This window comes from Hypomesus nipponensis, chromosome 18 (genome assembly GCF_054491055.1).
Source record: "Hypomesus nipponensis isolate SF chromosome 18, ASM5449105v1, whole genome shotgun sequence".
In the NCBI taxonomy this organism is placed as follows: Eukaryota; Metazoa; Chordata; class Actinopteri; order Osmeriformes; family Osmeridae; genus Hypomesus; species Hypomesus nipponensis.
Window position 1 is genome coordinate 8,391,178 of NC_140378.1, and position 27,003 is coordinate 8,418,180.

The window sequence follows — 27,003 nt, forward strand, 5'->3', positions numbered from 1 at the left end:
TGGATTGCAGTCTGGTTATTAAGGTATTCTATGTGTTGTACTATCAAGCAATGTAACTGCATTCTGTGGACAAAGAGTCTAGATATTTTAGTTGATAGAACTCCATTATTATTGTCCTTATATCCTGTTAAAATAAAATGAAATGCCCAGACTTGTATTTTTGTAAATAAATATTTTTATTTTTGTTTTATTCGTACATTCTCTGAAGGATGTTGCTTTTAATTCCTTTTGTGTGCAGTACCACAGAATCACTTTTCATTAAGGCTGTGTGACTGAGGTAAGAGACTCCACTGACACCCAGGTGTCTTCACTGACAGACAGTGGGCGCTGTAGACAGCTCATGCTGGTGCACTCATTCCAGAGCACATGAACTCATTATTCAGCACACATTGAATCTACAACAGTAGAACAGTGCCTTACTGTTCATTGTTCCACCAAATGGTAAAAAGAAAAAAGATGAGAGTTGTTTCCCAAAGAGAATTTGTACCGTCATGGTGGGAGAATTAAACATCTCACATTTTGATCATGTAAAGGAAAAAAAACTTTTTGTTCAGGTAGCACAACAGAATGGAAGATTCTCACCAGGAGTTGCTTATCCTTCAGTAAGCACTCGCTCACATTTCCCCAAGGCACGGACACAGTTACAGTACAATCAATCAGTCGCCAGCAGGTCTTCAACATGTGCTCCTCTGCAAAGCCCATAAGAAGAGGATCATTGTACCCTGAGATTGACAGATGTCTAGTCTTCATAGGATCCCCCGACTTCAAACAGCCCATGGTCCTTTACATATATATTATATTAGAAATAATAAATCATTAAAAACATTCTCCTTGTTCCATGCAAGGAGAGGGGCACAGCTAAAGTGTCACACCCAGTTATCAGGTTGACTCCTGGGGCCTTTGGGTTTCCCAAAGCGTTGCCCGAATCCTGAAGGAGAGAAACAACAAAAACAAAGTGAAGAGGGAGTTTATTTTCTGATTCTATTTGACTGAACAGTTATGTGTCACATGTTCTGCTGAATGCAGGGATAGGATTTGGGTGGACTGGGCTTGTGTAGACCTACCAAACTTAAAGACTGACAGGGAAGCACTGTATGAAGTCGAAGGTCCGGAGGCAGCACATGGTGGTGGGTGGGCTACTTTTGCTGTAGAGAACAGACACCATTAGCTGTTACAACTTGTTAGTATCTACTGTGATTCACTGAGATCATATCAACAAGAACTGGTGTAACTCACACTTTTGTTTCGACTTGAAGAACTTCAAACTCTGAGAACAAATAGCAAAGGAATCATGGCAAAATAGAATAGCTTTGTAGTTATGGAACTGGAGTACTGTGTGTGACTTTTTATATTTCAACAGTAAGTGAGTCAGTGTGAGTCACAGTGGGCACCTTTGTTCTCGACATAGCCTTCCCAGCAGACTTGTCAGACCAGTCAGTGCTCTCATTGCTGGGAGACCCTCTGCTCTCCACAGCCTGATCCTGCTGCACTGTCACCTCAGCTGAGAAAACACATCACAGAGGTTCATGTCATGTGTGGTCATATCAATTGAATCATCATTATCCTCCTCCTCCTCATCATCATCCTGTTTCAAAGGGAGATGTTTGCATGCCCCGAGTCAGTGATACCGAAAGTGTTGCCGATGTAGACCACCTCCTGTCAAATGTTTTAACTTACGATTTCCTCCTCCAGCGACGACCACAGGAGATGGAGCCACAAACGGAACTGTTGAAAGCGGTTCTGGAGTGGAAACGTACACCTGTTAATACTCACACACATCAACTTACACTACAGAGCACTTGTATGGTGAGACTTTATTTATTCCCAACTTCTTCCATAATGAACAGGGTGACACTGCCTCCTAGTGGCAGATACCAGTGTCTTCTGTCATCTTGACAGAGGCGGTTGAGCATATCAAGTTATCCAGTATGATAACAGGTGGCTATGTAAACAACAGGTGAACAATAACTTCCTTCACCGTTTTCTGTCCAGTCCTTCTAGTGTGTGTTGGAGCATAGCCAAGAACAACAAGAATGTTGGAGTGAAAGAGAAGTCAGGTGTTCAGTAGTGTCATTGCCACAGCTTACCTTGTATTGACCTCTTTGTTCGCACACTCTGAGGGAACGACAAGAAGACAAAAGAACACGTCTATGAACACTGATCCGACTGGAATTCTAATCATCTCGTTCGACGCATGTCACAGCTCCCTTCCTGCCACCCACTCACACAGCCCTGAGTGACGGGGTGAAGTGGTGCCCCTGGCTCACCTTGCTCCGGTTCATGACAGCATCCAGGAATCTCTTGGGCTGAGAGCTTCCCGACCACTCTGAGGACGTGCCTATCCTCTGAGAGGCCTGGGGGACGCTTGGCAGGCAGGGGGCGCTGCTCTGGGGGCCTGAGGGAGGAGCAGAGGCGGGAACACGTCGTCAGACATGAGCAGCCCCACCAAGCCTATGACTCGAGGTTTGTGATTGCATCATATGATCTACTTCCTCAATTGAGACGCATAGAACAATGCAATGGACACATTAAGAGTGGTGGTGATAGTCTCATCCCTGGTGGATGTGCTCATGTGATGAGAAAGAGACAGATCACAGGCTCACCTCCCTCGGTCACCAGGATGAAGGACTCTGGGGTCCTCTCCGGCAAGGGCGGTGTCAGGCTTCTGGTAACTGCACCAAGAAACAACAACGATAGCCAGTTACCAGGGGGGTATTCGTCGTAGCTCGCTAAGCGGTTTAGCAAGCTCATTTTCAGGCTAAGATAAAAAACGCCCCTCTTTGGTTCGTGGAAGCAACTTTCGATAAATCACCATAGTAACATATCAATTAGCACTAACCTGCTCCAGGGCAGGCTAACGTGTAGCTGGATAAGCTTGGCACACCCCCGGGAAATAATTGCCAGCTCCCTTTTTTTTGTAAAGTTCTAGTTCGATTAGCTTTCCATACCAATAGAGTTCTTCGCGATCGCCAAGATCCTTTATTTCACACGGATGAGTTCTTGTTTGAGCGATATCGATTCAGCCGACAATGACTTATTTATTTACAAGACCTTCTCTCATTGCAAATGATACAGTATATATATTGTCAATATACAGTAGCCTAGGCCTGATATAAGCGCTTTCAGTAGGCCTACATATATACTTTTAAGTTAAGTGTCTTTGAATTCGTATCAATTAGATACTCTTTGGCCTTGTTTTTATAGGCTACTTATTCTGAAAGAGTTGATATCATTATTTTCGCTAGCAAGATCTCTCCATGATTAATTTCCATTAAGCCTACTGCCAGCAGGCACATTTAAAGAAATGTGATCTGATTGATTGGGGCAATAAGGCACTTAAGATGAGCCTATACATTTTACCAAAATAGGCATTTAGCTTATCGGCAATTTATTGCCAAGCTGCCTGTCTTGCTCTGGCAGCGGTGGCGGTGTTCGATTAATGATAATATGCTTATTGTCCTCGTAGAAACTATTTTGCTCGGATGGCTAGAATATCACTGCTCTCTCTTTCGTCTTTTCCGCTATCATACCGTTAGAAAATCACGGTTTTGGTGATCGACCTTTCCTGCCTTTTCAAGTAGGACGTGCACGTGCACTTGCCCTGATGAATTTAGCCTGATTAAAATTAACCACATGATTTGGATGCGGATTAGCCGTCGACGAACCGATATTTGCGGTTCTCGATTAGCTCGCTAATGTTAACGGGCTAAAGGGACAATTGATTAACTTAGCTTCAACCCGTACGACGAACAGGCCCAGCTTTCTGAAAACCTCTTCTGTTTTTATGCGTTGAGTTTGAGTTTCCACTATGTAGGGTCAGGTCATTTCAGATTGTGGCCATGCCTCCTCTGCTTACCTTGGGGTGAGGCAGGGGGAGTCATATAATTGGGAGGGAGAGGTGGAGAAGGGAGGTCTGAGGATGCATATGAAGTAGAGAAGCCTGATGCTGGCACTGCAATGGAAACAAACAAGACTAAGATAAACATCAGTGTAAACATCACATAACAGGTTCCCTCTCTCCTTCTGTAATCCCTTGTCAGCATAACACTGATTTGGTGGATCTTGAGTTTCCTCACATGATGTTGATATGGATATTTTGATGTTTGTCTGTATGGTATTAACATTTCCAAAACGTACCTGAAGGTTTCATGTTCACTTTTAAGCTCTGAGAAAGGAAGGGAAAAAGGATTTAACAATCTGATTGCAGCTGAATAACGAGCAAATCGTGTTTTATAAGTGGATCACTCTAAAGTTACAACCCTGTATCAGCCAAATTCCATGCCAACCATTTGCTTATTTTATATTAACCATTTGTTTCCTTGTCCCCAACCCCCACCTACCTTGCTCCTGGACCAGATTCTGTTCTCTTGGTACTGAGATACTGGAGCCTGTGTGTGCCCTGACCACTCTGAGGAGGTCCCCAGCCGGCTCCTGATCACGTCTGACTGCTCCACCTCACCAGGAGCTGGGAGGAAGGGAGAAGAGGGGCGGCCTGAACAACAGTCACTAAAGACCTTGGCCGGGTTTCCCACATTCGTTAAGAAGCTTGTTAAGAAACTCTTAGCGTTAAGAGCTTCTTAACGAATCAGGGAAACCCGGCCCTTAACTGTTACACCAATGCTCCTCACACCTACTTGTATCAATGGCCAACAAGAACGACTCTGGGGTTCTGTCTGGGAGTGGGGGCACAGGTGAGGGGGGGCCTGCTGGAACAGAGGGGAGAGATTCATTCGAAAACATGTCAGTGCCATGCTGTGATGATGATGATGACGTCATCCTCCACTCACCTCCAAGCTCCCTGAGAGCATCAGCTGCAGCATTAGGGGGAATGATGACCTCTAACCTCTGACTGGGGTCGAAGCTCTCTGAGGGGCAGACACACTCACATGTCACAGACAATATCAGTCATTGCGATGTCTTGATGGATCTACATGATGTGGGAATGACTGTCAAACTAAACATGAACTGAAGTCAAAGGAATTGAAAGGGACCACAAAGGAGGTCAATGTAAACTCTGTTGCTGATGAATTGGAAACCATTCGACTATGATTTGAATTTAAAGACAGGAACACACTAACCTGTATCTCCAGCCAGCAGGTAGGACTCAAGGGTCCGCTCAGGTAATGGTGGAGGGCTGTCAGACCTTGTGGAAGCTACAAATTCAACAATTTCACAAATACAAACCTGTTATTACCCCGTTTTATTGGAACTGTTTTGTTACTACGGTAAAGTATAGATTTTGTCACGGAGACTAATATTGTGACAGGTAAAGATAGCTACCAGGCAGCACCGGTAGCTCCATGGCCTGGTCGTTAAGAGCCAAACTGGGCACGGTTGAGCAAGGGTTGTCCTGCCACTGAGGCAGAAGAACCAAGCTCTCAAAAGAACCTCCGGATGCCTCTGGATCCACAGGGGAGTTTGGCAAAGACTCAGGCCCAAAGTAAGGGTCCTCCACTGTGAGACAGACGAAGGCAGGGACCTGGGAGAGCACCTGGGACATCACTGCCTCCTCTCTCTCATTCTCCCTCCTGGTGGACAGGTCAGTTGGTACTGTTTGGAGGGAGAAGGGTCTCTGTTTCTGTGGTTGACTGTCCCTCACTCGCAGGCAGCTCAGGACATCTGATGAGGAGAAACCAGCTGCCTCAGCATCACACACCTCTGGCATTGATAAGGACAACGCAGCAACGTGATTGGACATCCCCCATGGCTCCTCCTCTACTGGGTAACTGAAAGACAGCAGCAGCATTAAACAGTTTCGATAAGATATCTTAGGAGTAGCTGGGATAACTACAGCTCAGTGGTCGTCTGCTGGTTCCAATCTCCCTCCATATGTCTCTTTCTTGAGTATTGATTTTATTTCAACCAATGTCGTTTCAGTACCTTAGCAAAGTCTGTGACAGGAGTCTGTCCTGTGTTTTGGGGCCAGACTCAGACTCTTCACTCAGGTCTGAAGACTCACTCTCACTGGCTGTGGAGATGAGGTAGGGCACCTAAGTGGGTCATCAGAAAGGAACATCACCACCATCATCAAACACCATTGATCAGAGAACTGCTAAGAAGCCAACATATCATTTCATGGTCTAAACAGACAGGCTGATACTAGATGAGAAGAGTGGTAGGACGTTGACTCCCAGAGTGTATTCATAGTGTGGGGAATCATCTTATTATATCTTATGCCTCTTGCTTGTGTATTTGTGTGTGCATGAGTGTGTGCATGTGTGTTCGCTTTTCCTCACCTCCTCAGATTGCAGGTATCTCTCAAACAGGAACCTGATGGTTCTGTACACCAGCTCATATTGTTCCTGGGGCAACACACCAAACGTGTTCTGTTAACTCAGATGTCAACAGGGCTATGCTCTGTTATTAAGACCATGATGAGATTTGACAGCAGAGAGTTGCTAACATTAGTAATCGTTGAAATAATGAGGTTCCTAAACTTGAGCTTTTCTGAAAAGCGATTCACACAGAATCCTCGTCAGTGCGGCCTCACCACGGCAACGAATATGTACATGAACATACGCGTGACTGGAGTGTGACATGTCACCTTGGTTTGAACCACTGAGGGCCTCTGGGTCCTCATATCCTGCACCAGGTCATAGACGTTGAAGTCCTCTGTGATCCGCTGAACACAAACAAACATACATCACAAATGTCCTTTCAAAGTGGTCCCGACGTGTCTATGCGTCCGTCCGTTTCCCTCACCTGTGTCTTGACCAAGTTCCAGGTGTAATCGATGACACACAGGACCCCTGTTCTTCCACAGCCAGCACTGGGGGAGGAACACCAGCATCAGACAGTGAGAACGATGACACACTGAAGCCTGAGTTCATCTCAAACATACACATCTGCCCACATTAACCACAATGTATTGATTGTTTTCTATTGTACTGTATCTATTAAGTATGTCTGTCATTTCTCCTGTGGGGTGTGTACAGAGGGAGTGGGCATTAAGCATGCCTGTGACTGAACATTCTGTCCCTGGTAGCTCAGCTCTACCCTGATGCCCCACCTTGATGCCAGGCTGGTAGGTACTTCACTGTCATTCACACAGTTGTCATGATATCAACCACAGAAAGCCTTACTTTTGTACACACGCTGAATAATACTCGCTGAATTATTCCACAAAGGACTATCTTGAATTGAGACACATGGTTTTTCAGAGGTGAAGGTGAAGTTAAGGTGAAGACTGTGTGAGTTACAATTGCTGCAGAAGACTGGCTCTAGCTTTGCTTCACCACTTGACATGAAGTCATCTGCATGCCTTTAAAAACACGTTGAGCAACCTTCAAGAGCTTGGCCCACAAACGGAATTTCCATTTGTCACCAACTGTGGTCACAGATTGCTGCAAAGATGACATCTGATGTAGACTGAGGTACAGATGGAAAGTTAAAGCAAATAGTTTGGTCTTAATGTGCCTATTTTATCATCTGTCACTGGTATCTTAGCTTGTAGCTTTAGATTCAGATTGGTTCTGTAAAATAACATTTAAAATATTGTTATATTCATCACCAGGCTAAACAGAGAGCAAGGGGTAAATGTATAAGCAGGATTTCACACCCAGTGGGCTGTTGGTCATCCGCCCACACACACTTCCTGTGTGAGTTGGGGAGGTGCATAATCTTCAAGGGGGCAAGAACAGAACGACCGCAAATACATTTTTCTGTGTACACACAATACAGTCTCTTTTGAAAGAACAACAAAATGATCAGGTCCTGCAAAAGGTATTGAGATGTAGGTTGGTTTCTCATGCATACTATGGGTGCACTGTATGGCTCTAACGCAAATTAGACAAGTCAGCCACAGCTTTTCATGGTGATGCAGCCCAGAGACACTCCTGGTTCTATACTAAGTGAGCTCACTCTTTTGCGCTTTAAATATATTCAGTAGATGCCCATGTTAACAGTCCTTTTCCTCCTAGGAGAGAGCTGGTCTCTGACCTGCAGTGGATGCAGATAGGGAGGTCATCGTGGGCCTGGAAGGAGCGCATCTCCTGTAGCATCTCCAGGATGGGGGGAATGGAGTCTGGCACGCCGTGGTCAGGCCAGTTCATATAGTGCAGCTGGTGCAGAGTTCGGGTTGACTGAAGGCCATGGAAGACAGGCACACATATACACACACAAACACACACAAACACGTGTACACATGAGGCCTGCTGAAGTCACCAGATTATCATGATATGAATAACCAGTCCCACTATGCTGAAATCAGACTCAGGGTATAAACAACTTACAGAGCGATAGCTCAGCCTCAGTGTCCTGCTCAAATAATCCCCTTTACTGTGCTCTTTGTCCTGGAGGATAAAGAAAAAACAAAGGTAGACATTTTCTATTTGTTTTTCTAGCAGGTAGAACATCTAATGATCTTTGCTGTTGTTTGGGTGTGGCACGGGGTTAATAAAAAGCACAACAAAATAGGAAGTTAAGAAAAAAAAAGTTTTAATCTGTGCTTGTTCAGAATCTCTGACTTTGAGCATTCTCTGCCAGTCATGAAATATCACCATGGTGGTGTTGCAACAACTTCTTGTGGAGACAGTGAGTAAAAAGATCATCGAGCCAAAGCAGGAAGTGGCCAGTGAGAGGAAATACTCACACAGTAAACTGAGAATGGGTCACACACAAAAGCCTCCTCCTTTTTCTCTGGCCAGTAGCGCTCACACTTTTTCTGCAAAAGAGTCCAAACCAACTGAATACACATAGCAATTTACAATGTGTCTCAAACAAAGAGTGAATGTGTTCATAAAAAGTGTTTTATAAGTAGTATGTCAGCCTAGCAATGATTCTCAATAGTGTACAGTGAGCATGAGAGCCAAAATCGGGAGTGCTTGGAGTGTTATGGAATGAGAAAGGGCCTTTACCCTGCCCATCTCAAACTCCCGACATGCCATCACGATGACCTGGAACAAAAGAAGACCAACATCAGAGATACAAGATGACAACAATGTGAAAGAAAATAAATGAACAGAGAGAGGTAAAGGACGGGATTGGGGTGGGAGGGCTCACCTCAATGTTGTACTCCCAGACCATCCTCAGGAAGTCCAAAACAGTGTGGGGCAAAGGACCTTGGGTGGCAATGTAAGCCCTAGACCCATTCACCCCCTTCAGACAAACAAGATACAGTGTCACACATCATATATCATTAGTCACACGTCTGCCAACCTGGCTGGCATACCACACCCTGGCCCTCATGACCATGGCCTCATTATATCCCTATAATCTCATGTTATTTTAATGTCAGGGACACATTTCTGTTAAGACCCACATTAGGGAGTATTTATGACAGAGGGTCAGGATCCTGGCCCTTACTTTGATGAAGCTGGCATTGATGTAATCTGAGTCATTTTTGGAGGTAGGGAGGGAGAGTTTTACCCTGCTGTGGTCAACTGAGAAAAGAGAGAGGCAGGGGTACATGGAAAGGGTTAGAGCGATGTACAATCAATCTTACACACCAAATGTAACATTCATAAATAAAATTACACTGTTGCAGAAAGGTATTCCATCAGTGTGATAGGGGAGAAACTATACTTTAAAATACAATTGTTTGTCTGATATCCGTTTGGTGTGGTTGGAGCTCTCTATAAAGCATCACTTCGACAGATGCCTCAACCTGAACTTTAAAGAATTGTTACTCACAGGGAACAATGTCTTTGTATCGATTCTTCTTGACATTTTCCTGCTTCTCTGCTGTCTTTGTGGGGTAGATCTTGTCAGTACGGTACTTGGTTGACTGCCTTTTGAGCCTCTGAAAACACAAAGATTATTGAAAAACTCCAACATCCTCATTTTCACACGACATTTTGACAGACTGAATGGTCGAAACTGATAAATTGCTGAGAAGTAAACCAAAGAAGAATCCCTAAAAGTTTTTTAATAGTTTCCACTTGTCTTGATGTCCTTAAATGTTGATGTAGTGAGCGAGGCACTTCTCTGTGTCTGTGTCAGGGTCTGCTGACCTGTAGTCAATACATCTCAGGTTTTACTCCATTCTTCCAGGCATCCAGTCATGTGGCTCCCTTACTGGAATACAAGGCCACATGGCTGCTGAGCCTGCAGTGACTGAGGAGTGTGTGCAGCACTCCAAATAGAGTTACAACTCATCACTGTCTGTTTCAGACACACTGGTCTTTTTGTTCTGGCTCTGTTCTCACAGTGGCTCCACAGAAAGAGCAGGCCTTGAAGACCATCATAAGCCTGTACTCAACAGAGCTCTGTTTGTCCCTAAAGGAAGTGATGCAAGGTTCCACTGAGTGGTCAGGGTGTCATGGCAGCATGAGAAGAACAGTCCGACGCCCCGAGACTGGCTTATCATCACAATAGACTATAGTTCAAGTAATTTTCATTACAATGTCATTGAGTTGAGGCTGGTTGTTTTCATCCTGGTTGTTTTCATCCTTATTCGTATAAATATAACCTATTTTAGAGTTGTTTCCCCTGGAACAGATTTCATGTTCCAACCAAGGGGGGCTGTCGCTGTCTTGGTGTGTGGGGCTGCATCACATACCCTCTTAGCTTTGTTAAATTGCTGCACTAGTCCACACTTGACCGGTGGGGATCTCATTCTATTACGACTGAAACTGTTAGCTGCTCCTGGCATTCTCTAATCCCTGTTCTCCTCTCTGTCCCCCCCACACATCCCTTGTGGTGTGGGGGGTCTGAGCTGTCAGGACCTGCCTGGTCGTCGGTCTACCAACGCTGGACCAGGTCGTCAACCGGAAACCAGCCTCCATGACGGTCAACAGCGAGTTTCCAGGTCCCATCCAACGTCTATAAAGCCGAACAATGGATTTTTGGTGTTTTAAAACCCATTGACACTGTATGACTATGTTTAGCTTGTGTTCTGCTCCTCTCTCTTGCCAACCGTCTCTGGAGGAGGGGATCCCTCTCTGAATTGCTCCTCCCAAGGTTTCTTCCATTTTTTCTCCCGTTGGGAGTTTTTCTGGGAGTTTTTCCTTGTCTTCCTTGAGGGTTTAGGTTGGTTGAGGGGCAGTTCTATGGGCGTATGTGAAGCCCTCTGTGACATGCTTGCGTGTAAAAAGGGCTATACAAATAAATTTGATTTGATTTGATTTGATTTGATTGAGCAATGTGACTTTTTGTGTGTGTGTGTGTGGAGGGGGGAGGGGGGTTGTATGATTGCATGTTATCATTGGCCGGGTTTCCCAGATTCGTTAAGAAGCTCTTAACGCTGAGATCTTCTTAGGAACGTTCTAAGAGGGCTCTAGAACGCTCAGAGCTTCTTAACGAATCTGGGAAACCCGGCCATTATCTGTACACAGAAGAGGGTGTTTTGCATTAGTTATCAATTGCAGTTGATTTCCTTGTTTAATGGGCTAAAAACAGACACAAGCAGTAGTGTTACAAGAGGAAGCTACAGGACACTGGACGTCCACAGACAGGCCCAGTCTTCACTCCCCTTAACATGACAGTTTTACACAATGTTCTTATTGCATTCTGCCACAGTAGAGGAAACCATTCGTAAAAGCCAATGTGACCACAAACTAGTACGCTCATACATCCAGTTCAAGTTTCACAACCCATGTGAAACGGCACCAAACTTCAGAGAAGAAGTGAACCATGATACACTCATCCAGGATTCCATTCACCTGCTGTAACCCTGCACGATGAAGCACACAGCACCAAATGTAGCAGAAGAGGCCAGACGCGGAGAAGCACTCACCAAGAACTCGCCAGCAAAGCCTCGATCTGTCTCGTCCTCCTCTGCCTCCTTGCTGTGCAGCTGTGCCAAGAATCTCCTCAGTATCCAGGCTTGCCTCTCCATGGCTGGCTGTGTGCTGCCTTGGCCTGCCTGACACGGACATCTGCAGGGCCACAGTGCTGATCCAAGGGGCAGCAGCCAGGTCTGGGGGATCTGGAGAGCTAGAACTGGTCTGGGGGGAGCCTGATTAAAGCAGAGGCAAGCAGCTCTCACATTGAGGAACTATGGTAAGGCTCTGTGGGGGCTGTTGTAGAGGAAGCAGCAGACAGTTGACAGGTTCTGTGGTCAGATAAAAAATATAGCCACACCCCCGGGCTATCTGTGACTGGGTCCTAGAGCCGCCTGTGTGTGTCTGGTGGTTAGACATAAAGAGAGAGACAGTCATACAGAGAGGCAGAGGGAGGCAGTAGTGCCAAACAGCTATTCCCTCCCAGCGTCAGAGCATGCTGGAGGTCGCCGAGCCTGTTGGACTGCATTCAGAACACGGGTTTGGGAGGAAGGGAGGGACAGAGAGGGGTGAGGGAAGAGTGACGAGGACTGGGGCAGACTAAGACCTGTCTGCATGCTCCTCCTGAGCCCAGCTAGTCCACCATAGCCTGGGCTGAGTGAAGCGATGCATGCACTGCAAGAAAGTCCTCTTCTGCAATCTGCAGTCATTAGTTCTGATGCATCTAAATGCAATCGTACAGTGATACTATTCTCTCTAACTGAATTTGTAGATCATGTCGTGTCTTTAGCCCAGGCTTCTTCTTGTCCCCTGGCTGACTTACGGCGATCACCAGATGGAGAAGGAACACTCACAAAGAGGCTTAGCATTCTGAACACAGACTTGGGAGGAAGGGAGGGAGGCACAGAGGGAAGAGTGACAGACCTGTCTGCATGCTCATCCTGAGTCCAGCTGGTCCACCCTAGCCTGGGCACAGTGAAGCAGTCACAGGTTACAGGTCAGAGTACAGGCTTACAGTTGGAGTTCTGCTAGAGAGACAATGTGGCACTAGCGACATAACAGAAATCTGTCCACAAAGCTGCAGGGATTTTCACGTATGCGTAGGCCCTTCTTATTAGATGTGGGAACACGGGGATAGAATAGAGAAGCACTGCATGAACCACATTTTCTTCTATGCTCTAATTAAGAAGTAATATTGGCAGAACTGTTGGGATTCATTGGTGTTCCACGTTAAACTATTCGAATATGTAGTATAGGGACATCTAGTGGATGGTTTGTAAAATTGGTCAAATATATTACTGCATGATGTAATTCACTGTGATTGTTTAAGATGTAAAGATGTAATTAACAGCAATTCATCCAACAAATACTGCATTTTAAACATTGAGCTTGTCTTGTTGAATGGGAAGTGCAGTTTGACTGATACATAAATAAATTGAACCTGGATCTTTATCAGGACAGAGTGATAATTATAAATATATACATATTTTGATTATGATGTTATGCCTGCATCATTTTGTAATCATATTGGTTGTCTACATGTATAGAGGCATTACCCTTGCCATGTCTGTATTAAATTAACTTGGACCAAATTTTGCCTCCATCTCTGTTCAGCTCCCAGTCTGACAGACCACAGATCAGACCAGTCAGGAGCCACAAATACACAATGGGCTTCCTGTACAGAGCTCAGGATCACTTTGGAGTTTTTGACGGAAAGAGATCAGTTACCCAGTATCCACAATACTCAGTAGTTGGTGGAGATACATCACAATATAACTAAAACACACTAAATTGTTTAGGGTTAGGTGACGTATTGTCAGTAGCCCATGGGTTGTGCAGGTCGATGGCATGAGGTGCACCACCCATAGGTTATCAAGGATAATACTACCTCTTGTGGTTTATTGCTTTAATATTCCAATCACTAACACATAATGTATGTAAATATTCCTTGGTCCCCTTAGATAGGACACTGTGTGTGTGTTTTGTCTATGGGTGTGATTGTGGTATGATTAGTGTGAGAAGTGTCCCTTCATATTTGACATAGCAGAGGCCTGCATCCATTTTATCACATTATATTGATATTGATTATGTAAACTTTATGTGGGACAGAAGGTGAAACTGTTACATACTATTCATGCTACGTTTAAGTCAAAAGTAAAAGTGCAGGGCTCCCAGTGGCTCAGTGGGCAGAGGGCATATTGCAAAGGCTAAGGCTAAACTACATGGGCACAGGTTCAATTCCAGCCCAGGCCATTTCCTTCATGTCCCCCCTTCCTTCTCTCTTACATTTCATGTCTCTCTACACTGTTGCTATTGCAAATACATTTACAAATAAATAAACAAGAGCAATCTTTGTCCTGTGCCTCTCTGTCACTTCCTTTGGTCCTTTGGCACTCTACGATATCACAATGACCTCATTTTTTGGTATGTTTCATTACAAAGTATACTGTGAAATCATTGGGCATTGTCATACTGGAATGTGTATCCGTCATGGTCTTCAGTCGAGCCTAGTTTGTTGCCAAAGATGAAGAACTCAGTTTGGCCAACTGAGGGCAGCATAGCAATCTCTTATTATTTTCTAAAATAATAAGAGATTGAAAAGGGAAACCTAAATTTCAGATGTGACGATGAAAACATTTTAAATTGTTATTCGTTTTGGACCCCACCTGAGGATCAACGTAGGAGTGATACAACCGATATCCCACCCGGGAAATTACTCAGAGGCATAAAGTACACAACCCTTAATACAATGGAGTACTACGTCACAGAGGACGTTTAAACTAAAAACGTTTTTTTCTAAGGAAATCCTACCCTAACCACAAATGTGAGTCACTTTTAAAGGGATAGTTCTTTTATCCTGACCTTGATTTACCCTTAGAGTTTTAGGACATGTTATTATATGTAAATTATACATCAGTAGATTAATCCACTATTTCAGAAACTACTGTTAGTTAAGTAAAGTTAGGGGTGTTAGTATGTTAGCCTACAAATAATACAAGTTGATGCATATAATTTATTGGGCAGGATACAGTGAAGAGAAACATACTCTCTTATTGCTTCCTAAATTACCATATAACAGTAGGCCCTATCCCATTCAAAATTTAGTGAAATCTAATCTGTATCTTAAATAAATATTTCAGCTGCACTATTGGTGAAAATTTACTTGTTCACTATCAAAATGTATGTTCTGGCTCCTTACTTACTGCAGTGCAGAGCACTTCTAAATACTGATGATACATTCTTGGTCTAATGGTCTGCTGTGTGGAGTTATTTTCCTGTCAGTCACACATCTTATTAAAACCACGAGTGTAAAATGTAAGTATTAAATAGACTTTTAAAGTTAAAACTTTTTTTCTTTACGATTAGGCACGAACAAAACGGACTGTCTCTTTAAAGACACGCCCGTTGTAATAACCGGAAGATCACGCACAGAAGTATATGATTTCGCTTGTTGGTGGAAGAATATTATTGACTGGGAGGCCAGATAGACAATATCTCATTGCACATACCGTTGGAATATTAAAAGGGTAAGAACGTATTTAAATTCATATCACAGTTAAGAATGGCTAGCTAGCTTCTTAATAACGTATAATGTGAGACTGTAGCTAGTTAGTAGTAGGCTGCTGTGAGCTGCTAGCTAGCTTGCCTGAACTTTAATGTCTGAACTAGAGCTAACAGTACAGGGCAGGGCTACAGTAGCTGCAGTTAATTTGTAAGTGTCGTCGCTCGCTCCAGCCTGTTTTACGAACAATTTGTTGTACTGTTAGAGCTAGCTAGCTCTACGTACTACAATATTCATTTGCTGGCTAGCTAGCCTAGCCGTTAAGACAGTTCAATTGCCAAATTAGCTACCAGTACTTGAACAGAACGTCTTTTTTTGTCTCTAAACTAATAGCTTAGCTAGTACTGTAGCAGTGTATACAGCTACTGCACTGTAAATTGTTCTTATTGCTAGCGCTAGTAGTGCTAGTCTCACGATAAAGTTCATAGCTAGTCTACCCTAGTAGGCTGTTGTGGACATTGTTGGACCCCAAGTTTGGCCGTGACTAGCATCTTAATACTAAAGTGAACGTACTAGAATAGCTTGCAAGAATTAGACTAACCGTGAGACTAACCGTTACAGTAACTAAAACCTTGAAAATACAGTAATTACTCACTTGGAACCACCTCGTGTTATATTGAGCAATTCCATGTAGGGAATTCAGTAGAAAGACAATAATTCCTACACAATAATGCTTCTAACAAGGTCTCTGGATTATGTTGAGTCACTGAGACTACTTGGTCATGATTGGTGGAAAGAGATAGAGCTAGCTGTTTAGTTTTTCAAATGTATTTTTTAGACGCCAGATGACGAGCACCACAACAAGCCTAGTTTGCCATCTACAGTAGCTCCCATCATCAGCCTACTAGTACATACAAATGAAGATAAAAAACAATCTAGATGCATTAATAGCACTATAGGTATGAAGAAAAAGTTCATTTCGGTTGAACTATCCCTTTACACTCTTCAGGAAACGGTTTGCAGATTGTGTAAAGCCACGGGCGTGATCGCTGATAAAGATAGATGATGCAGTCCATTGATGCACGTCGTTGTTGGTTGTTGGCAAGCGGCCTATGTCTTGCCTACATGCTTGGCACAGTTCAAGGTTAGTCTTGTTGCCTCTTAAGTTACGAAGTGCTGCGTACTAGTGTTATTTAATCGCTCAAAAAGTGGTGTGTTATAGCCTGTCTTTCCATTTGCAGCACAAAAAGCATGCACCAGACCCGAAGGAGGCCCCAACATGGTATTGTCACCTGAAGACATTGTATTGACAGAATTTGTAGATGGGATTTCTGTCAGGTTTAAATGTGACACTGGTTATGAAGGCGCTGGAGGGTCTTCTTCCATCACATGCACTAACGGGGAGTGGAGTACTCTGGCATTGACTTGTAAAAGTAAATATTTCTTTCACACCATTATTTCCACACATTTACTGAAGCAGTGGATGAGTGGCAACAAGTTGATCATGCACACCTGGATGTACTAATGACGTCAATACTCTTTTATTTTAGGAAAGAACTGTGGCAGTCCTGGACAAATACTGAATGGGCAGTTTAACATTACTATGGGGACCGAATTTGGTGACATAGCTGTGGCTACATGCAACCCAGGGTTAGCACCATCTCTGGCATATTTTGGATAGTGTAGCAACCTTTACTGGTCAACATTATTTTAATTTAACTGTCAATATGTTTCAGAATAAATAGTTACTTGTGGCCTTTTCTGCCCCTTTGTCAGATACAAACTAATCGGCAGTGATCGACGGCAATGTATGGATGGGGGGTGGAATGGCAGAGTACCTACATGTGAAGGTTAGTGGGCAATTGGCAGACAGTGAAAGTAAATGTGCCGCTCACATTTTATACACTCAACCTCTGTCCATATTCCTAAAATGTGTTTTTGTATTCTGCCCTCAGTGTCAAAATGTGGTCGAGCACCTACAGTTGTGAATGGTAGACCATCGTCGAATGAGGAGTCGTATGACTATGATGCTGTTATTCGTTACACCTGTAACCCTGGATTCACAATTAAAGGAAGTAAAACCATAGTTTGCAAAGGGGATGAAATATTCGAACCAGAGCCGCCTCAATGTATAAGTAAGTAACTGTATTGTCCAATTGTGTTTCTGACCAGTGACATATATATATATATATATATACATATACATATACATATACATATACATATACATATATACATATATACATATATACATACATACATACATACATACACACAGGGTGGTCTGGGACCACATTGGACATTTAATGGGGTACTTAAAGAGAAAGCCAAGCATTCTTGGATGTTACAAAAAGCTATTTGCATCTGTGGCAAATCATGCTGGGATACAGTGGGATAGCATGGGTCATCAGGTTTTGCATAAACTTGTAGAGCCCATGCATACTGTCATTAAAGTAAAATATGGAAATTCTGAATTGAATGTACACTTTCCCCTTAAAAAAAAAAAACATTATTAAGAGATTATAATTTCTAATGCAAAATGTAAGTATCTTGACTAGGGGTGTCAGACATTTGGAACCTACTGTTTATATAAATGAATGTTCTCCAGCTCATAGTTGTCTTCTTCTTTCATGTCTGCAGAGGTTGAGTGTCCTGAACCTTACGTTCCAAATGCCATAGTGATTGATGGAGCTTCCCCTCCCTACGGATACAAATCCTTTCTTACTTATAAGTGCAAAGATGGATTTAAGATGCATGGAGCAGACAGTATAACATGTGAAATAGAAAGTGAATGGAACCCTTCTATTCCAGAATGCAAAGGTAAGGTTTCTATTCATCTCGTTGCCATAAGTTGTTTGTCAAGTTGTTTTGGTTGGTTGTTGCCTGTTTCCCTTTGATTCAGGATTTTCTGTGAATTGTACATTTCTGTAAATTAGTTACTAACATATGTCTTAAATTAAAAAGATGAGCTGGGTACTACTACTGTTTCCTGGAGTAAGCAAACTTAGTGAAGGGAAGCCATTTCTGATCATCTCACGGTCTGTTAATCAGCTCATCTGTCATGCATGTCTTCTGTTGCCTCAGTCTTCTAATCATTATTACAATGCATTCTAGACTGTAGCACACACCACAGTGGCTGACCAACGTTTTTTTAGTTTAATGAATATCAAAGCTATAAATGACATTACTTAAAATATTGGGAATACAGAAGGAGAGTTGCCAAAGAAAGTGCCATAATCCTTCCCCCTGCATTTGTAGCCGCTTCAACCACAGCCAGACCTACTCCCATTACCACTACCAAAGCCAGTCCTACTCCTACTACAAAGAAACCCACAGAGAAAGGTAGAGTCCCTATTAAAACTTGAGTAAAAATACAAATGTACCCCACAGGTTAGTGAAGTTAACTTTGGTTGTGACTGGCATTTAACTGTCATGTCCTTTCCCTGACCTAAAACCAATTTAGACGTTTTATAGCTTTAGAGCAAAACATTGTATAGTACCATTGTTTTGTGAATGTCAGTTCCAAAATTACCTCACACAAAGTTAGGGCCAGACACTAACCATTTCTTTGAAATCTAAAAAGGGTGTAATGATATTTTTTTGGGAAGGGAATGTTGTCTTTCATTGTGTGATACAAGTGATTTGTAAATAACATATATTATGTTGAGATAAAACCTATTGACCTACTTCTGGGCTGTATTAATCCTTGCTATGGCAGTGTTCCCTTTTCATCAAATGTTATTGTGGAATTGTATTCACCCTGCCACTTCCATCTTACACTGCTGTTTGTTTTTCTGACCTGTTTATTTACATCTTGAGGTGTTTGGCACTGTAGGTTGATCATCACTGCATGCTGTCTATGTATATCATAACACTTCTCCTTCCTACTACAGTTCCTGGTCCAGATCCAAAGCCCACTGAGCCACCGGGTCCTAATAGTAAGTTTTGATCAAGCCCATATTTTGATTCCCTTTCAACTCCATCTGAGCAATGCTCTTGTGCTTACCTGTGCTTTTATTTTCCACTCAGACACTGGAGCCATTGTCGGGGGGGTTATTGGCTCAATTGGTAAGTTTCTTTTCTTTTTTTCCTTAACTGTCTGAAGAAAAGATGCTTCTGTGATTAATGATTATAATTTAATTGCCAAAACACTGCCGTTGGAGTGTTATTGGGATAATATTGGAATTTGGAAAATCAGGAACACTAAGTAAATGTTTGGAAATGTATCCAAATATTAGCTTGTTACTATAATAATAATATCAATAAAAACTACATTAATAGCTCACTATGTTGAACTTGTCCCTTCCCAATCAAGCTCTAGCAGTTGCCATTGGGTGCTTTCTTGTTTTCCGAAAAAAGGGGTAAGATACAATTTCTGGACCTTGATTAAGCTCAACTACTCTTACTTTCAGCCAGAGTTCCTCCTTCGCTTTTGTGCATGCATCTCATTATCACTCTTTCTCTTTGGGATGCTGGTTTCTGCTGAATGCCGCTTGCTATATATTTTACAGATCTTGCTTTTGCAGAGTTGATTTCTCTAATATTTGTATTCACACAATAACAAACAAGATTGATCCAATTGAACCGAATTGCATGTTGTTTATATGCCATCTTACTAATAGTCCTGAACTCTTGAGTGGTGGTTTCGACCATGTTGAGTTGTGGACAGTCCCAAACCCTCTTTTTAACACTGTTCATATAAAGACAACTGTCACCATGATCAGTCACCTTTAATTACAGCTCTCGGGGTGCGTACTCTGGCAATGTGGCCACCGAGTAACAACAGGAAGTTGTAGCACCCTTTGGCTATGGTAAGATGGACTTCAGATGACTGCCAGATCAGTGCAATAAAAATGAGTAACTGAATCTAGCTTGGATAAGTTTTTTTCCCCCCAGATGATGAGATCGTAAACATTGAACTGAACACAATGCTGATAACCACCTTGTCAGATTAGTTGTTCCTAGTAATGTAATCATGCTTGTTACATTACATTTAGTCATTTAGCGGACGCTCTTATCCAGAGCAACTTACAGTAAGTACAGGGACATTCCCCCCCGAGGCAGGTAGGGTGAAGTGTCTTGCCCTAGGACACAACGTCAGTTGGCACGGCCGGGAATCGAACTGGCAACCTTCGGATTACTAGCCCGATTCCCTAACCGCTCAGCCATCTGACTCCCTGTTACAAACCTCCAAAGTCCAACAAATCTAACCTTTGTGTCACAGGTCCACCGGGTATTGAGAGACGACACCGATCTTTAATCCATGCATCTAATTCATCCATCTTGTTGTCTTTTTACAGTGCAAAGCGCAGCAGTCCTCCTATTGATTCACTATAGCTTCCTGTGAGCTTCAGGGAGAGAGATGGATCCTTCTGCATCTGATCTTGAATGTGTCCCGTTCCCTGGCAGCGACCTCCTCCACAGCTTTGAGACGACAAATCAGAACCCACCACAGCCATATTGAATAGTTTGGCTCATGACCTTGCCATTTGCACACAATCTGTATGATGGTATGGTTTACACAAATCTACCATCGTTCGATACACATATCCATCTCTCATCAGTCAAATGTTAGTTAATAGATACAATGGTTTCAGTAATCCATAAAAGTGATGTGGATGCAAATGAGGTAACATCTGAGGTAACATTTTTGGCCTGTATGTTCCTATCCACACACTTATGACTCACATCATAGGTGGACTGAAGGACAAACTTATGGGGGGAAAAATATTGTGATTGTTTTTACGTTGACAAAGTAGCCATCTGTATTTAATGTTTCTCATAAAGTCAGAATCAGTTTTCTCCGACTCCCATATAAATATAAAAATTTATTAAATGCTTCCAGGCTACTCTTGTACCGCTGGCTGTCTGACATACAACTAGTATTTGTGCCTGCTGTAAAGTAAGTGAAGGAAAATATCTCTTACTATTTTAACACAACTAGTTGTGCAGAGTCGTCATGTCTGCAAGATGCATTTAATATAAAGAAAATAGTTGTCAAAATAGTTTGTATGTCTTGCCGCAGTGTAATTTAAATACATACAAAAGATTGTCCTTGCACTTTAAGGGGTAAAGCACCTATCTGCTTGCAGTTTATTCTGGGCACCTTACTTATTTGAATTCTGAACATATTGTTCGTTCATTGAAACAGTAATAAAATAAATGTAAACAAATCTAATTTAAAACATTTGGATTGAATTGAGTGCTTATGTTCTTGTAATGCAAAAAAAAAAAAAAAAGCTTTAACATAAGGACCACCCGCTATCCACAACAAAATATCATCCTTTTCCAATAGTCTAAAGTTTTGAAGCCAAGTGTTGCAAAGATTCCTCGTTGACACTGAACCTTGCATTGTGAGACCTGATATGTTCTATTAAGTGTCTTAGAAGGATGCTGGTGTTGGGTGTTCTGGGTCTTCAATATGCCTTATCCATCAAAGTGCAAACGGTGTATAGTTGTACCATTTCATTTTGTACTTCAGACATTACCACTGGGACACAATGTATATTTGTGTTGTTAAAGGGAAATGTCATTCTTTCCTGCTCTGATGAATAGATTTGTGAAATGTAGTTGACTTTGTGTTAGCAAAACCAGTATTGTGTGGAATTTTGAGGGAGGGGGGAAGGGGGGTGGGTGGTGTGGTGATGAAGCTGTAGTTGGATCACCTCATTTCTTTATGTGCTTCACCCTGTATTTCACTTTACTAATTATACAAATAGCTTGAAGTAAAACTTTAAGGAAAAGGCAGAACCCCAAACCACTTTAAATTTGGGATACATCCCGGATGATTCCATTTGTTTTGTTATATAATCAGGTCTTTTGGAGTATTGCATTGTAGCGGCCTCAAAGGCTGGTGCTTGATCACTTGCGAGTTTGAACAGCTTTACACTCGTGCATTTATTTGGGGTTTGTTCAAGTAAACCAATCAATAAAATTGAAATAATTTACAAGTAATATGTTGCTTGTTTTACTTAATGACTAAACATAACTTGACTGTCTCGTACAGCAACTAGGTCTTACCAGGTGCCCTGTTGTGGTTATCAGTCCTTCTGAGGTCCAGAAGAATTTGTCCTTCACTGTAACCGATTTCAAATGGTGCTAGAAACACAACAAGACTCTGAACACTAAAAGAAATCGGTCAACCTTGGAGAAAGGACAAAGAGCTTAGGTTTGATCTGGTAAGCTTGTGGCTAAGACATTCGCTCTGACCTGACAGTCTGTTCGGCCAGCAAGGAGAAAGTGTTTTCTCAGGAGATGATCTCTCGATATGTGGCTGGTGTTCCCTGGAAGGACTAGTGATCTGCTGATAGTGTTCAGGAAGAGTAGTGACCTGCTGATAGTGTTCAGGAAGAGTAGTGACCTGCTGATAGTGTTCAGGAAGAGTAGTGACCTGCTGATAGTGTTCAGGAAGAGTAGTGACCTGCTGATAGTGTTCAGGAAGAGTAGTGACCTGCTGATAGTGTTCAGGAAGAGTAGTGACCTGCTGATAGTGTTCAGGAAGAGTAGTGATCTGCTGATAGTGTTCAGGAAGAGTAGTGACCTGCTGATAGTGTTCAGGGAGGTCCAGAAGGAGGAACTTCCCACCCCAAGAACACTGATTTCAAATGGTGCTAGATAGATGACAGCATTCTAAGCCACCATCTGAAACCAGCTTCCAAGGGGAGTATTGTCCAGAGTTAGCTTGATCCTCAGATCCACCACAGACTTTGAAATGGAGGGAGGGTGGGTTCAAATGAGACATCAGGGTTAGTTTTCATATTGACAAAACAAACATTGGTATGTGTCTGTAATCTCATGTTATGTACACCGAGTATCATGCTTCGATTAAGAAATACCACGATAGTCATTTGTTAATCATCCATTGACAGAGTTCATCCCATGCCATTTAAATGTGATATGATCATTCCTTTATGGTGTTGTTATCTCAACCTACTACAACCCAACCCGCCCTACAACCCGCTGTAACTTTGTACCCTGGGTGTGCCGTATGTCTGAAAGAAAATATCTGAACAATGAATTCATGTATAAGACGGAGTTGTCCCTGGAACAGTCAGGCTTGTGTCCACAGAAAGCTCTGTGATTCATAGCATGCGACATGTTTACAACAGTAGAAAAAAATGCATCACAATGTCAAGTTCCAAATTCTAACACCCACTGGTAATGATTCACTTCCTGGTGGAATAGCTCACCATAAGACCTCAACGTTCCTACCTCAGCTCTGATTACACAAGACAGCACACAAGATTTTCAGTGGCAATGGGATAACTAACTTGGGGATAGTGGAGGACTTGCTATTTCAGTTGAAACCATTCTCCTTTACATGACCGGTTCTTTTCCTTGATTCCTGATATGAATAAGCATATCTGTTAAGAGATGATCCTTCTACCACATCCCCACTCTGTTCATTTCTAAATGGCTCCAATGAAGAAAACCTGTCTGACTACTAGTCTTCCCCTGATGTTGGTCCAGTAGTGTGGCTATCCACTGCTCTGAAAACCAAACAAATGGTACTTTCAATCCGGCAAGGAGAGCGATGGCACAGTAACTCTGAGGGTGTGTCATGGACAGATAATAGCCAACTTACTGTCTGTGAACTCATGCCAAACGCTTGGGTCAAGTGCGTTATTGTCAATGGTATTTTACCCTACACCCCCTATTTTAATCTAATCATCTCTCTTTGACTACGGCAACAAACACACCTTTGTGTCAAAAACTCTGGCCAGCATATTCTCTTCCTGCTCTTACCTTTTTCAAATGCATGTTTACATTAATTAGGAAAAAGAAGCCCTTAGAAGTCTTCTAAAAAATAAAAAAAATTACTACATCAGAGTTCCAGACAGGATAGACTCAGCCATGTTCTCAGGAAGGGCATGGAGGGAGTGTTTGTGTGTGGGGAGGGGTTCACGTTATACATGTGTGGTTCCTTCCTTCCCTAGCAGCTTATTTCTATGGTTGTGTGTTACTTGCTTGCCATGGACCTGTTGTGCAATGTTTATTAAATATTTAAAGGGACAGGTGCTTTAAAAACCCACAGATCTAACCCTGACCAACATTAATTTGAACATAGAAACTCAGTTTGGTATCCAAACTGTGTTATATCTATATCACCTAAGAGCTGTACAAGTATTTGGTCTACATGAAGAATATGTCTATGCCAGACTATATTTCCAAGAGCTAATTCAGAACAGATAGCAGCAAAGTAACTTAGCATGGGCCTCCACAAAGTGTAACTAATCATCAGGCTATATGTTGTGTGTACAGCCATTAACAGTGACAGTCTAATGGTCTCCTGCGGATAACTCATTCATAAGAAATGACCACTTGTGGCGCGGTGCCGACTGACAGCTCCAACCTTAAGCCCAGTCCTGAGGACAGGTATCTGTGCTATGTGTGCCTGTGTATGACATAGACAGATGAGTGTGTGTTTGTGAGACAGTGAGAAGGCAAGAAAGAAAGTGATAAAAAAGTGCTAAAAGAAAAAGAGCTAAATGTCTGTGTGCTACACAGAGAGAGATCCAGGTAGTGTGTGTGTATGATAGAGAGAGAGAGAGAGAGAGAGAGAGAGAGAGAGAGAGAGAGAGAGCGGCGCAGTGGCAGCTGCAGTGCAGCCCATCAGCAGACACGGAGGTTCTGCCATCTTCTCAGAACGATCCGGACAAGCCCCGTCCCTATGCCAGACAGTCAACCTTCACCCTCCCGGAGGTGCATCGGAGGACGGAGAGACCTGTCGAAAAGAAGTCAGTGCTTAGGCAGTAGCATCAAAGGAAGCAAAGATGCATGCCGGAATCATCCAGCATGAAGACATCTGGGACATGATAGTAATATAACTACACACCCATACACACACACACACACACACACAAGCAAAGACATGTCAGCTAACATGCACACGGACACATACATGCATACACACCCAAAAACACACATGCATAGTCGTACACACCATGTCAAATAAAAACATGTTTTTATTTTACTTATTACTGTCGGTTGTGCATCTATACAGATACACAACCAACAGTAATAGTGCTTCTACAATACAAAATAATACAAATGCAATGGCCTTCACCTGCTTGCTCATTGTTGTCAAATCACATAACATGGCTGTGCTGCTTCTAAAATCCAGAGGGGCTCCTTCCAGCCAATAGGAAGCCAGCTCCTGCACTCAGACCTCTGATGCAGCAGCTTTAAGAAGTCCATTGCATGTGAATTGGAGAGCTGCCAGTGCAGAATCACTAAGAGAGCAAGGTAAACAACTCAGTCTTTTAGTTCCCCTTTCTCCTCTCTCTTTCTCTGATCAAGATCCATGACATTTAGACCTCTTCACAGCTCCCTCCTGCACAGAAAGTGTGTATATGTATGTTTTAGATAGAGAGAGAGGGGGGGGGAGGGAAGACAGGCTGAAAACACACAGAACCAGCTGCGGTCTGTTCAGTCCAGCCCCGACGACTGCGTCACTACCTACGGCTCTACTAACTACGCAGAAACAAACGTCTCAGAGGGTTTGCCTAAAGCCCAATGGCCCTGCAGAGAGGAAACAACAAATCACATGACACTGCCCAGGCTCCAAACAGGTCTGAATCAGCCAGTCCCCTAACAATAACATACAAGCAGAGGACCAGGTCCTCTAGTGCCCAGTCAGCCACATCCTACACTGCCAAACCCAAACTCTCCCCTCTGTTATGAACTCTTAGGGTAAACCCCCAACTAGGCACAATAGAAAAATCCCATACTCATATGCTGCATTGCAACATAAACGGATGTTTAGGCCGGCCAAAATATATAACATAACAGGGATCTCAGGATGACGCATTACTTCTTACCTGCCCATATGTAGACACATACTGTCTCCACTTCACATAGGCGTCAGATAAGCTTCCTATTTGTTCCTACGTAGTCATAAGGGCAGTTGTCATGTATCCTTCATATCTATATTTATGCATTTGTAATGAACCTTCCTGGTCTAATCGTTGATATCCAAGAACACTAGTCGATTACCTCAATAATTCTTCTAAAAGGCTCCCCAATGCGTTTTGTCTGGATAATAGGGAACCTTCCAGAACGTTATGTCGTTAACCCCTTCGCCACACCTCTGCCCACCCCTAGCACACAATGCCACCAAAAAACACTCGGGTCCGGACCAAGAGAATCGGTGTCACATCTTCAACATCCATGTTGGACGTGTCTGCGATGCCAGCTTAAAGTACTGGAATCACTCAGACGAAGAGGCTGAGGCTCACATCAACACCAGCGATGAGGAGGAAGAGGAGGAGGAAGAGGAGGAGGTTGTCCGAAGCTACAGCAGCCAGCCTTAGGTGGCAAAGCCGATGACTCTGGGCTTCAATTATCTTAGCTTATGTTTTCCCCTTCGATGTGAAAAAGTGACGTAGCACGCAATCCAAAATCTCTCTCCCTCACTCTCTCCCCCCCGTCTCCTTGTCTCTCTCCCTTGCTCCCTCCTTCCCTGCCTCTCTCACCGACGCACTTACTATTTTCATCTTGTTGCAACAGCAGAATTGCTACCATAGACTGCTAGTTTGTACTGACACAAATATACACAGACAGATCAGACCTCACACACGCGCGCGCGCACGCAGACAGTCACATGCGCACGCACGATCACACTGTTCCTCTCCTTCGGTATGACGCAGCACTTAATTCTCTGGTATTTTTCTCCCTCTGTTGTGGCTACACAAACGAAGGTTCTTGAACAACTCGATCCAGCAACACACACACACAGACACCCCCCACTCACACATAACTCGGCGCAGGGCTGTAGTTAAAGGGACACTGTCTGCCACCTCTCCCTGGCCCACACAGTGACGCTGCCATGTCCCCATATCC

At 43.1% G+C, this 27,003-nt stretch overlaps 2 protein-coding genes and 2 long non-coding RNA genes across 17 annotated transcripts; 2 read left to right on the plus strand and 2 right to left on the minus strand.

Moving 5' to 3' along the window:
* Positions 1-152: 152 nt before the first annotated feature.
* Positions 153-15,905, minus strand: ptpn22 (protein tyrosine phosphatase non-receptor type 22). Of its 4 annotated transcripts, XM_084681037.1 has the most exons (29): positions 15,818-15,905; positions 12,585-12,626; positions 11,675-11,896; positions 9,631-9,739; positions 9,304-9,380; positions 9,001-9,096; positions 8,856-8,894; positions 8,591-8,662; positions 8,232-8,291; positions 7,939-8,081; positions 6,703-6,769; positions 6,545-6,622; positions 6,237-6,302; positions 5,881-5,990; positions 5,281-5,726; positions 5,079-5,153; positions 4,788-4,865; positions 4,635-4,706; positions 4,341-4,465; positions 4,138-4,165; positions 3,857-3,952; positions 2,604-2,672; positions 2,268-2,395; positions 2,088-2,115; positions 1,678-1,740; positions 1,392-1,501; positions 1,237-1,267; positions 1,065-1,145; positions 153-928 (listed from the first exon to the last, which is right to left on the minus strand). In XM_084681037.1, the coding sequence occupies exons 3-29, from the start codon at positions 11,774-11,776 to the stop codon at positions 867-869; spliced, it is 2,511 nt and encodes an 836-aa protein (XP_084537163.1). In that variant the 5' UTR covers positions 11,777-11,896; positions 12,585-12,626; positions 15,818-15,905; the 3' UTR covers positions 153-866. The 4 variants fall into 4 exon arrangements, 3 of the variants coding, with proteins under 3 accessions (XP_084537163.1, XP_084537164.1, XP_084537162.1); XM_084681038.1 differs by lacking the exon at positions 15,818-15,905 and having other exon boundaries at positions 4,635-4,703; positions 11,675-12,065; XM_084681036.1 differs by lacking the exon at positions 15,818-15,905 and having other exon boundaries at positions 11,675-12,065.
* On the plus strand, positions 6,160-8,500 carry LOC146251877 (uncharacterized). Of its 2 annotated transcripts, XR_014732143.1 has the most exons (4): positions 6,160-6,796; positions 6,936-7,024; positions 7,161-7,373; positions 7,920-8,500. It is a non-coding gene; the product is annotated as an uncharacterized LOC146251877 (long non-coding RNA). The 2 variants fall into 2 exon arrangements; XR_014732142.1 differs by lacking the exon at positions 7,920-8,500 and having other exon boundaries at positions 7,161-7,907.
* On the plus strand, positions 15,051-22,116 carry LOC146251878 (C4b-binding protein alpha chain-like). Of its 10 annotated transcripts, none has more exons than XR_014732140.1 (13): positions 15,051-15,187; positions 16,172-16,306; positions 16,404-16,595; positions 16,713-16,812; positions 16,939-17,012; positions 17,118-17,297; positions 17,803-17,982; positions 18,421-18,504; positions 19,056-19,100; positions 19,192-19,230; positions 19,478-19,523; positions 19,903-20,287; positions 20,359-22,116. XR_014732140.1 is itself a non-coding variant. In XM_084681042.1 (13 exons), exons 2-12 carry the CDS (start codon positions 16,225-16,227, stop codon positions 19,940-19,942), a joined length of 1,062 nt encoding a protein of 353 aa, XP_084537168.1. In that variant the 5' UTR covers positions 15,051-15,187; positions 16,172-16,224; the 3' UTR covers positions 19,943-19,973; positions 20,463-22,116. The 10 variants fall into 10 exon arrangements, 9 of the variants coding, with proteins under 9 accessions (XP_084537168.1, XP_084537166.1, XP_084537169.1 ...); XM_084681042.1 differs by having other exon boundaries at positions 19,903-19,973; positions 20,463-22,116; XM_084681040.1 differs by having other exon boundaries at positions 19,903-22,116.
* Positions 21,968-26,964, minus strand: LOC146251879 (uncharacterized). The gene is made up of 2 exons (XR_014732144.1): positions 25,229-26,964; positions 21,968-24,886 (listed from the first exon to the last, which is right to left on the minus strand). It is a non-coding gene; the product is annotated as an uncharacterized LOC146251879 (long non-coding RNA).
* Positions 26,965-27,003: the final 39 nt, after the last annotated feature.

Coding starts and splice junctions, on each gene's coding strand:
- LOC146251878 (XM_084681040.1), top strand. CDS start 16,225: ATGATGCAGTCCATTGATGCACGTCGTTGTTGGTTGTTGGCAAGCGGC. Junction 16,813..16,938: donor GTGGCTACATGCAACCCAGG/GTTAGCACCATC, acceptor CCCCTTTGTCAG/ATACAAACTAATCGGCAGTG. Junction 18,505..19,055: donor AAAGAAACCCACAGAGAAAG/GTAGAGTCCCTA, acceptor TTCCTACTACAG/TTCCTGGTCCAGATCCAAAG.
- ptpn22 (XM_084681037.1), bottom strand. CDS start 11,776: ATGGAGAGGCAAGCCTGGATACTGAGGAGATTCTTGGCACAGCTGCAC. Junction 6,303..6,544: donor CCTCAGTGGTTCAAACCAAG/GTGACATGTCAC, acceptor GTGTTGCCCCAG/GAACAATATGAGCTGGTGTA. Junction 4,466..4,634: donor CTTGTTGGCCATTGATACAA/GTAGGTGTGAGG, acceptor CCTTCCTCCCAG/CTCCTGGTGAGGTGGAGCAG.